The sequence below is a fragment of the Drosophila subpulchrella genome, unplaced genomic scaffold, assembly GCF_014743375.2.
Source record: "Drosophila subpulchrella strain 33 F10 #4 breed RU33 unplaced genomic scaffold, RU_Dsub_v1.1 Primary Assembly Seq16, whole genome shotgun sequence".
Taxonomy (NCBI): Eukaryota; Metazoa; Arthropoda; class Insecta; order Diptera; family Drosophilidae; genus Drosophila; species Drosophila subpulchrella.
In genome coordinates, this window is record NW_023665498.1 from 2,797,647 (window position 1) to 2,809,911 (window position 12,265).

The window sequence follows — 12,265 nt, forward strand, 5'->3', positions numbered from 1 at the left end:
CCATAGGATTCTTATTTATAATTTGTCTCTTTTAGGTTTTCCACCCAACCTACTAGAGTGGATATTTTCCTACCTTTATAATAGAACTCAAATGGTCTGTTTTAATAATAAAAATAATCAATGTTACTTCGGGAGTGCCACAGGGTAGCCACCTGGGACCTTTACTTTTTGGCTTAATGATTAACGATCTACCTTATGTCATAAAATCGTCAACTGTTTTAATGTATGCAGATGATGTCAAGCTATGTTTGTCCATGTGTTTACCTAATTCATGTAATGACCTTCAATTAGATCTTGATTGTTTGTATACGTGGTGCATGATTAACATGTTGAATTTGAACTATTCTAAATGTAACTTTATGACCTTTTATCGTTGTAATCGATCTATGTATTCTTATTCTATCGGAAATAACGCCCTTGAACGTATTTTTTCTTTTCAGGATCTTGGCGTTCTATTTGATCATAAACTTAGTTTTAAAGACCATATATCTACTATAACTAACAAAGCCAGAAGTCTCCTGGCGTTTATGAAGCGTTGGTCAAGGGAGTTTGATGATCCTTACACAACAAAGCTTTTGTATGTTTCTCTTGTTCGTCCGTCAATGGAATATTGCTCGTGTATATGGTCACCTCAAATTAGCTGTTACCAAAATATGTTAGAGTCTGTTCAAAAACAATTTCTTTTATTTGCTTTGAGAGGTTTAAACTGGGACACAGGAAGTCGATTGCCCTCTTATCATGCGAGGTTACGCCTGCTGGACTTACCAACCCTGAACCATCGTAGAAAGTGTCATGGAGTTATGTTTTTGCATAAATGAATTAATGGTGATGTTGACTCTCCCTTCCTTCTTAGCTCCCTCAACTGGAATGTACCCTGTAGAACAGTTCGTCGTTTTCGTTCGTTGTCTCTGCCAATTTGTAGATCCAATTATGCCCTTCATGATCCTTTTCGGGTTCTTTGTGACGACTACAATGCACTGTGTCACGTCTTACTGTTTGATAGCCCTAATGCAACTAATTATGATAAACTTATGTATTTTCTATCTTCCAATAACTTGTAAATTTCTATTTTACTAGCCATTCTATGTGAGCATGTATTTTAAACTGTCTATTGTTATGTCGTCTTTTTCCATGTCCGCGATTTCGTTTACTTGCCCAAATCGGTTTAGGGCTCCGCGCGTAACAAGCTTTGCTTGGTGTCGTAAGGGCCACTTGTTTGTACTGACCATAGTGCATCAACGTCCAAGAAACTTCTTCTCGAGGTTGATCAGCCGTCTGTGCGCCATCTCGTAGCTCCGTGGCAGCACAGCGTAGTCGTCCTTCCAGAGTAATCCCGCCTGGTAGCGGTGTCTTTGAGGATCCTTTGTGCCCGCGCGCCATCGCTGGCTGCGACTTGTGGATCGAGCTTCACACCAAAGCTTTCCATCTCGAAGTAGTCCTCCACCATCTGTTTCTTCGTATCATCCATTGACACGGCTAGTAGGCAGGACCTCGGTGACGGCGCAGTCGATTGCCCACTTACTGGCCCAAACACAACCCATCCAAGCTCGGTTGCGGCCGCATACGGTCCCTCTCTGGCAAACCGCCTCGTCCTAAATGGCAATTCCAAATGTCCGTGGTCCAGTCCGATGAGCAACTTAGGCACCACATTAATGTAGGGCTTCATCGGCAGACGCGTATCCCTATGCACGCCCTGGACATCTCGTCTGCATCGGCAGACTCAGGCTCGAAACGGAGTACACGTTCCTCAAAGCGTGGCGAGTGGGCTTCCCAGCTCCACTTATCTCCAGGCTCACCACGTTGCTGGGCTCTCTGCTGGCCTTTCCTCCAAACCATTGAATATTCAGCTGTCGATGTTCGCCTCGCACTCCCAGATCCCTCCGTAGCTCGTCATCGATCATCGTGACGGAGGATCCTTCATCCAAGAGACGTATGTGTCCACCTGGCGACCAGCTCCGTACAGCGTTACTGGCAGTATACGGAACAAATGTCGGCCTCCCTCGGCGTCAACGCACGGCGCCTCCGCTGGCTGCGGGGCCCTTCTCTCTGTTGTTCTCTCTTCTCTCGGCTGTTTCTGGGGACAGCCGACTCGTGGCGAAGACCTCCTGTCCGGGCCGCGTCTGGAAACTGCCGACTGCTGGATTCCTCCGTTGTGGTTCCTGAAGCCACCTCGCTGCGCCGGCCATCTTCGCTCCTCGTCCGCGCCATGTAGCAGACGGTGAAGCAATCTGCGGCATCCGTTGATCTGGCACTCGCCATGTACATCGCAGGATCTGGTCGTATGTCCACTCCGTAAGCATGTGAAGGAGAGCCGATGCCTCTTCACCATGCCCCACCATCCCGGTGGCGAAGCTCCAATGAACTCCCTGCTGCTCGTCGCAGCATGTTGCCCATCACAGATTGGACAACCTCCATGCCGATCATCCTGTTGATCGCATCCGTTCTGGTCGACGCTCGCACGCAGAACTCGACGCCTCGGCTCCTTTCCCTCGACGTCCAAAACCATACACGACGTTTGCGTACTACTGTAGCCACGCGCTGAGGTGCGCTACAGTGGGAAAGGGCTTGATCGATGCACTGTGCCTGGCCCAGTCTACTCGCTTGCTCGTAAGAAGCTTCGCCACAAGCTCCTTCATTAGCGTTGGGTTCCGCAGGTGCTGCTCCGCCTTCGCTTACTGGAAGGAGGCCGTGAGGTTACTCACTCGGGTTGCGAAGGGAACGATCCTCGCCAGGTGCTGCTCCGAAATCGGCGGCACCTCTCGCACGCTGTTTAGCTGGCTGCATATAAGCTGCTCCGGTCGGCCAAACCTAAAGCGCAGCTGCTCCATCACGGCGCTGACGTTCCCAGGGTATATCAGCATCGACTTCACTGTCTCGCGTGCTTCATCTTTCAGCGCCTTTAACAACCTCTGGTTGTTCTCCAAGTCTGTGCAGTTGTATGCTTGGGTCGTCTCCACAAACGCACAGTTAAAGATCGGCCACTCCTTGGGCTGCCCTCCAAATACAGGCAGGTCCGGAAGCCTCCTTGGCCCATACACTCCTTGGAATCCATTCGGCGTCATCGAGGCGTAGGATCCGACAAATGGCGATGCTGTTGCCACGTTGTGGATGCTCCCGCCCGGTAGCACGAATCCATGCGCTGTCTGCGCAACACTTGTAGCACACTGTGGCTCCACAAGATGATTGCTAGTCGTTAGCAATGGCGGTCCACTCCAAGATGGCGGCAGCGTGCAGGCCGCACTGCTAGCACCGACACCGCTATGTGGGACCAGCCCTAACCCGTTAGTTGAGGCCTCACCGTTAGATGTGGCTAATGGCGGTCCGCTTCAAGATGGCGACCGCCCTGACGCTCCACTGCGCTGGGGCCAATTGCGATTGGCGCGCAATTGGCGGTGCTCGCACTGTTCAGGGTTTTAACCTTCTTCAGCTCCTCCTCCAACGCCGCAATCCTTTTAAAAAGGCCCGACGTGAGGGGCTGGCTCACCTCCGGCTCTGAACTCGCAGCTGTGACAGCAGTACTCCTGGGTTGGGATGCTACTGTAGTCACCGTAGTGCCTGGGCTAGAAATGGCCGCTGCTGAGGTTATGTTCACTCGCGGCCGGTTTTCTGCTCCACTACTCGCTGGCTGCTGATCCGCTCGCGTTGCTGTAGGGGTGGCTTCCCCTCCTCTCAGCCGCGAACTCCTCTTGGGGGAATGCTGCATCCCAACAGGTCCAAATATGGCGCTGCCTCAGCGCTCTCCAAAATGGCGGCACCTGTGCCTCCTGGCCGCTGGCTGTGGCCGCCGATGCTTGACGCTCCTTGCGTCTTCTGGCCCGCTGGCTGCGGACACCGTGCTTGGCGCTCCTTGCGCCTCCTGACCGCTGGCTGCGGTCTCCTTAACTGACGCTGGTTGCGCCCCTCTATTTCGCTGGCTGCGACTCCTCTACTGGTACGGGAAGTGCTCCTGGCAACTCTCTAGCTGGTTGTCAAGCCGTCCTCCAGCGCATGTTGCCCTCGCAGTCTCCCTAGGACTGCGAATAAAAGGAGTTGTCTTGCATCATATGGAGTTGCCTTTTTAACGACTACCCCACATGCGTAGGTCCGAAGAGAGGGTTAACTTCAAGGGCGGTGTGCGCGTGGCGTACGTGCGTTTTATTCTGTGAACAATTCAAATCAGCCTCATATATTTCGAACTAACTTAATCTTACCGCAGTGTGCCCTCCTACAATTCACAAGACAATGAGAAGCACATTTTTTGGCGGCATTCACTATACCGATATTAGTAGGCCCACACTTCAAGGGTCAAGAAATCTATACGAGATCGGATAACTTAACAAATACTAAATTTTCCTTACAATACTTATTCTACCTATCGATTACAATGCTTGATTCATTGTATTTAAGTGTGTACTTTCTATAATGTAATTTTATATTAAGCATCGATAAGACAACAGATATCGATTACATTGTAAAATCGATTGTCGATAAACAACGAATGTACTTAATAATTGAAGAAGAAGAAGAGAACACGCTGAACATTAAAAAAAGGAATTGAAATCATTAAATTAAAAGCCATCATTTACACTTCAGGTGTGGGGTGATTGCCCATAGCTTTCACATATAGTACACATGTTGTGTTTTGATATATTGAAGCAATCAAAGGAAGAGTTATTACAGCTATGAGAGCCAACAAAGTGCATTTTGACGTCGGGGCTTCCATACACCAATTGCGCATTGCGGCAAACACCTTGTTCAAAATGAGCATCAAGCATGAGGCTGGCCCGGATGACGAACATGGTCAGGCAGCTGCAAACAACATTGTGTTACAAGATCAGGCTGTTGGCGGCAACATCAAGATCAAGCTGCCCGAGGCGACACCGACTTACAAGACAAGATAGCCCATGCAGAACCTCTTGTGCAGCACGTGGCTCAGATTGGACTGGATAAGCGCACGTTTCGAGAGGATCTGGCTGATGTTTGTCAAGGAGTAGCGGGACTTCAAACAACGCTACGCGACATGGAACGGAACCAAGTTGGTACAAAAATGGGTTTCACGGGTTGAAATCGCGGATATAATGGCGGTAGTGGAGCTCTTTTCGAGAGAGGATGGCATTCCTATCAAATTATTGATTGAAGAGTTTAAAACTGCTTGTGCAGTGTTGGGAGTACCACTCAATCGCTATTGGTTATATGCGTGGCGTCTTCTTATTGGACCAGCAACAAGTTACTTCGCATATCAAGGTGCTGCTGATTGGGATGCCTTGCGAACTCAGATGATGGATGTTTTTGGACGTAAAAACACAAAACTGGAGATATGTGAGCAGCTCAATGAAACTGCATTTCAATACTTTACATCCATGTGCAGTATTGCACGCCAAGCTGAATTGGAAGATCGTGATTTAATTAAGCACATTGTTGGCGGATTAAACGATACGAGTGGTATTACTGCGTCACTTTATTTTTCGCCGTTTGATAGAGTATGATCAAATCCGTTTATCACTGCCAAATTCTTACGCTGATCGTGGTACTTCGAGCGTTTATGATATAAAACGTTCACCGTATAGTTGCAACTTGGGGAGGCATGGATTATCAATTCCGTAGCTGCCCGAAGCGTGTGACTGGAAGACTGCAACAGACAGTGGCGAGTGTGGAAGATCAACAAGCCGTTGCTGACATAATTGGTAAACATTTAGTAAGTCTTAATATAAATGAACTTAGATGCACAAAGTTTATAGTAATTAATGGTTTTTTTACGTTGGCCAACCCATTTGAGAGTAAATACCGTGGAATTTATGGAAGAAATATTATGCTATGCGGCGCAGTTAAATGCTATATTAAGTTTATTTTGAAAGTTTATAAAATTGAAGTTTTTGTTGTTCACGATGATGTATTACCTGTTGCTATGATTCTTGGCAGAAACGCTATTGACGCTTTAGAATTACAATTAATCCAAAGAAATTCAGACTACGGAAAAATGTCAGTATTTGATAATAATAAATTGGATTTAACTACTTCTTGTGCATCTCTGTTTTATAATACAATAGACAATAAGATAAACATTGACATAAAGGGAGGTAAATTAACTACCGAGAATACCCAAATTGAGCAGTGGATGAATGACATGGATTGTTTGTGTCCAGGTGTTACAACAGAGTTAAATACAAATCTAGTTATCGGTAGCGAATTCGGGTTTGGGAATAGAGAAAAATGCTGTAAGTTGATCTGTGAAACTTATTTAAATGTTTTAAGTACGAAAGTAGCTGAACCTGTTTGCAAAATGAGTATAAAACTAATAAGTGATATCCCTTTTCATTTTATGCCTAGACGGTTATCATATTTTCTCGAAAGTTATTGAAGAGCTGTTACACGATAACATAATACGTCCGAGTAATTCACCATTTGCCTCCCCAATTGTATTAGTTAAAAAAAACCGGTGAAATCAGATTATGTGTTGATTACAGAAGCCTTAATAATTTCTTTTTGCCTTTAATAGAAGATTGCCTTGAGTATTTAGAAGGAAAAAATTGTTTTTCGGTTATTGACTTAAAAAGTGGGTACCATCAAGTCGGTGTTGAAAAAATTTCACAAGGACAGTTTGAGTATATATAAATGCCATTTGGATTGCGAAGTGGGCCATCAGTATTTCATCGATTTATTTCTATCAGTCTGATGGACTTGGTTAGAAGTCGCAAAATTGTTGTTTACATGGCCGATATAGTAGTAGCTACAAGAACAGTAGAGGAACACTTTGAAATCTTGGTACACTTGCTAGAACGACAAAACTTAATTTAGAAACCAATTTTAAGAAGATCTTATTTTTAAGAAAAGTAATAGATTATTTAGTGTACAGTGCTAGCAATAAAGGGGTTTTGCCTAATGATTCGCATATAGAAGTTAGAAAAAACAAGGAAGAACGCTATAGTCGAGTACCTCGACTATCAGATACCCGTTACTCAGCTAAAGGGACCAAAGGAAAATGGAGATATGCAAGCAGCAAATGCGCCACCTACCGGCGGTAGACAGATTTAAGCGTTGTGGGCGTTAGAGTGGGCGTGGCAAAATTTTTTTTAAATCAATCGATAGGTATTGACGAGGCTAATACAATTAAGTTAACATTTTTTATCTAGCATAAAAATTGTGGGCGCCACAGATTTGGGCGGTTTGTGGGCGTTAGAGTGGGCGTGGCATATTTGCGTAACAAACTTGCGCTGCGCTCAAGCCTACGGAATCTAAATCTGAAATCCCGGTTCTCTATCTTTGATATTTTCCGAGATATCCGCGTTCATACTTACGATTTTTTGAAGTTTGTTGGCGGTTTGTGGGCGTTATAGTGGGCGTGGCAAACTTTTTTTTGGGCCAATCGGTAGGTATTGATGAGAACAATACATTTCAGATAAAATTTTTGTTCTAGCATCAAAACTGTAGGATCCACAGTTTTGTGCGGTTTGTGGGCGTTAGAGTGGGCGTGGCACTCTTTTGAAATAAACTTGCGCTGCGCAGGAATCTCAGGAATCTGCATGCCAAATCCCAGTATTGTAGCTTTTATAGTTTCCGAGATCTCAGCGTTCATACGGACAGACGGACAGACGGACAGACGGACAGACGGACAGACGGACATGGCTAGATCGACTCGGCTAGTGATCCTGATCAAGAATATATATACTTTATGGGGTCGGAAACGCTTCCTTCTGCCTGTTACATACTTTCCGACGAATCTAGTATACCCTTTTACTCTACGAGTAACGGGTATAATTATCCTGTTCCGAATAATACAAAACAACTTCACTCTCGTTTAGGTATGTTCTCATATTTTTGTAGATTTGTTCCGTCTTATGCAAGTATAGCCCGACCATTAGTTGAACTATTAAAGAAAGGAGGACCGTTCCCGATGGATGAAGAACAAATGAAAGTTTTTAAGGACTTAAGAAATCGTTTATCAACTCCGCAAATACTTCCAATATTTAACCCTAATCGTGAAACGGATTTACATACTGACGGCAGTTCTCGAGGTTTTGGAGCAGTTTTATTGCAGAGACAGAACGATGGCAAAATGCATCGTCAGAAAAGTCAGAGTTAGTAGAATCGTCAGAGTCGTCAGAATTAGTAGAATCGTCAGATTCGTCAGAATTAATAAAATCGTCAGAGTCGTCAGAATTAGTAGAATCGTCAGAGTCGTCAGAATTAGTAAAACCGTCAGAAAAGTCAGAATTAGTAGAATCGTCAGAATTGTCAGAAAGGTCAGAATTATTAGAGTCGTCAGAGTTGTCAGAAAAGTCAGAATTAGCAGAGTTAAAGGCTTTAGAAAATTCAAGGCTTGTGGAATTTGGAAATTGATCGGAATTACAAGAAGAAGTGGAATTGGTTAATTTAGTTGGCACGGTGGGAGCTATGCCAGATGACTTTCTATTGCAAACGGAGCAAATGAGGAATTAAGTTATAAGTAAAATACGAGACGAGTTAGCAGAAGGACCAGTGAAAAGTTTTGTTTTGATAGATGGTGTTGTGTATCACGAAGATACGAACCAGAATACGACTTTGTATGTTCCATCAAGTATTCGAGATGATTTAATTAAGTTGTCCCATGAAAAACTAGGTCATTTAGCTGCAGATAAGTGCTACAATAATATGAAGTCTAGGTATTGGTGTTCTTTAATGAGAACGAAAATATATGAGTTGATTCGAAATTGTTTGAAGTGCATTTTACATTCTGTCCCAAAGTCAGATAACAATAGAATTTTTCACAGTATACCCAAAGTGCCGATTCCATTTGATACGATTCGCATAGATCATTTAGGGCCCTTGCCGTGCATAAATTAAAAAAGAAACATTTATTAGTAGTAATTGACTCATTTACAAAGTTTGTGAAGTTATTCCCTGAAAATTTTACAAGTACACGTGAAGTAATTGCGAGCTTAAGTAAATTTTTCGAGTTTTATAGTAGGCCACGCAGAAATATTTATGTTAGAGGTAGTTGCTTTACTTCATTAGAGTTTAGTGAATTTTTAGCGGAACGTAATATTGGTCTTATAAAAGTGGCGATATGTGCTCCCCAAGCAAACGGGCAGGTTGAGAGAGTAAATCGAGTGCTGACACCGATGTTAGAAAAATTGTCTAATCCAATTAATCAAATAAATAAGGTTGAACACGCGATCAACAATTCAGTCCATTCTAGTACATTAAAAGCACCAAGCATGATCCTCTTTGGAGTAAATCAAAAAGGTCCAATAGTTAATGAATTATATGAGTATTTAGATGATAAATTAAACAAAGACAAAAGGATTGATTTAAAAGATAAAAGATAAAGGGATAAAGCAAATTTAAAGATTGTAGAGCCTCAGAAAAGAAATGAAATTGTTAAAACAGCTAAACAGAAAGAGCCATCGGAATATAGCGTTGGAGATTTTGTGGCAATAAGAAATATAGACGTAACACCTGGCACTTGTAAAAAATTTGGGCCTATATATAGAGGTCTATATAAAATAAATAGAGTTCTTGATAACGATAGGTATGCAGTAACAGATATAGATAACTGTCAATTAACTCAGTTACCTTATAAAGGGATTTTAGAAGCTGCAAGGTTAAAACCATGGCTACAAATATTAAAGAAGACTGTATCAATATATACATAATCTTAAACATATGTGAATATATACTACATATTATTAAGCTTGAACGTAATGTTATGCATTGTATTTTAGTGTGTACTTTCTGTTGTAAACATATGTGAATTTATACTAATGTAAGCATATGTGAATATATACTAAATAGTATTAAGTGTGAACATAATGTTATATTATGCATTGTATTTTAGTGTGTACTTTCTATAATGTAATTTTATGTTAAGCATCGATAAGACAACAGATATCGATTACATTGTGAACTCGATTGTCGATAAACAACGAATGTGCTTATTAATTAAAGAAGAAGAAGAGAACACGATGAACATTAAAAGATGGAATTGAAATCATTAAATTAAAAGGCATCATTTACACTAGCACGAAAATTGTGGGTGCCACAGGCATATGAGGTTTGTGGGCGTGACATATTCGCGTAACAAACTTGCGCTGCGTACAAAGCTACGGAATGTAATTTTGAAATCCCAATTATCTATCTTTGATAGTTTCCAAGATATCCGCGTTCATATTAACGATTTTTTGAAGGTTGTGGGTGGCTTGTGGGCGAGGCAAATTTTTTTTTAGGCCAATCGATTGGTTTTGATAAGAACAATACAATGCAGTTAAAATTTTGATTCTAGTATTAAAACGGTAGGAGCCACAGTTTTGGTCGGACTGTGGGCGTGGCACACTGACGAAACAAACATGCGCAGCATTTATAGTTTCCGAGATCACAGCGTTCATACGGACAGATGGACTGGCGGATCATGGAATACTACAGTTTAAGCCATGCATGGAATTTGCTCCATGTTTAGAAAAATTTGACTGAAATTTTAGGCAATTTTTGGGCATTTCCGGTTATTTTACTTTCTGGGTGTATATATTGTATATACAAGTGACGTATACGCAAATACCCTGGATACCAAACCCAGCACACAACCTGTATATCCCGAGATACCCATTATTCCAATTGTCAATAACATAAGTCCAGAGCCTACTATCGCAGTTATTCAAATCAATCCGACATAAACATTTAACCCCTCAGACACAAATATTTCCCACGCCTTCAATCGGCAGCACCAGAATTATAAACACTTCTCACGCCTTTATCGACGACGGTAGACATAAACAATATTCAAACATTTAAACAAAGGGTCCAGCCTGAGAACCCATTCGTCAGCATAAAAGCTTTGGCCAATCCAAATTAATTAAACAAAAGATGCAGCCTAGAAACCGTTTCATCGGGCCACAGATTTGACCAATCAAAATTCTCAATCAAAGTCCACTTTCGCTGCTCGCGTCGCTGTCACCGCTAAAAGCCATAGTTATAAGAATAATGCATTTTGTAAAATCAGTTTAAGATTGGGGATCTAACTTGAAAGAACTTTTCCAATAAAAACTCCGCTGTATATTAAAATAAAAATCGCTTTTTTTTAATATATCCCGAAGCAAAAAACATAATTGGCGCAGTCGGTAGGATACAAGTAATATCCTCGCGAGTGACTACCTAAAAAGGACTTAAAAAAATCACTTCGCGAAAATAAAAACATTATTTGTATCCGCAAAACGAACTTACTAACATTAGTTAAATCACGAATGAGGATTTCTAGTGTCTAACCCAGCGATAATAAATCTAATTAATTTCGCCTAAAAAAACCATTAAAAATGGAATTGCCATCAACATCAGCAGCAGCAGCAGCCGTGGCCGCAGCAGCAAAAGCAACACAAGCCCTCTCAGATGTATCCATGAATCATTTCCTTCTGCAACTAAAACAGATAAATAAATTCAACGGAGACCCACTCTATTTGGCTCTCTTTATAAAGGAAGTCGATGAATTAGTCTACCATTACCCTACAACATCAGAAGGCCAAAATCAAATTATCCAAGCAGCCATCAGGAACCTCCTAGTTGGACAAGCCAGATCACTCTTGATGAGAAACATACCACAGGACTGGAAGGAATTGAGAACCCTACCTATCAGCGAGTTCAACAGCGCAACACCTCCACATCGAATGATAGCAGAATTACGTGAGACTAAATATAAAAATAAACTCAGAAAATTTGTTGAAGAATTAGAAGAACAGACTAGTAGAATTTGTTGTAAATAGAGCTTAGACAATAATCCATCAAACACAGTTCTAGTTTCGAGGACATTGAGTGATACATTAGCTGAAGTGATTCGTGAAAAATTACCAGTCAAAACTTTTATTACATTAAGTAAATTTGATATTTCGTCTCCTCTTCAATTAAAACAAGCTGCCCAAGCTGTAGGAATCTTTGAAGATAAATCCATAAACAATCGTTCTTATATGTTCAAAAACTCTCAGGAAGATGATGAATTTCAGGATTTTAAAACATCAAAATCATACTCAAATACAAAACCCAACTATCATTCAGATTATAACCAAGGGGGTAGATTCCAAAATAACAATTATCAAAACAAATATAACAACAACCAGCAGAGACAGAATAGATTCGATTCTAATAGAAATTGGGGTAACAACAATAATTCTAACAATAATAATTCAGGAAATAATTATTATCCTAAAACTTTTCAAAACAATCAAGGACAGGGTAACCAAAGTACTCAGAGTACCAATGTTCCCCAAAAACGTCCCCGAGTTTCAGATTCAGATCAACAACGTAAGTCTGAGCCAATGGACACATT

The 12,265-nt window shown here is 41.9% G+C and overlaps 1 protein-coding gene across 1 annotated transcript; it reads right to left on the reverse strand.

Moving 5' to 3' along the window:
• Positions 1-754: 754 nt before the first annotated feature.
• Positions 755-4,282, reverse strand: LOC119559055. Its single transcript, XM_037872188.1, has 2 exons — positions 4,191-4,282; positions 755-4,139 (listed from the first exon to the last, which is right to left on the reverse strand). The coding sequence occupies exon 2, from the start codon at positions 2,504-2,506 to the stop codon at positions 1,898-1,900; it is 609 nt and encodes a 202-aa protein (XP_037728116.1). The 5' UTR covers positions 2,507-4,139; positions 4,191-4,282; the 3' UTR covers positions 755-1,897.
• Between the last annotated feature and the right edge of the window lie 7,983 nt (positions 4,283-12,265).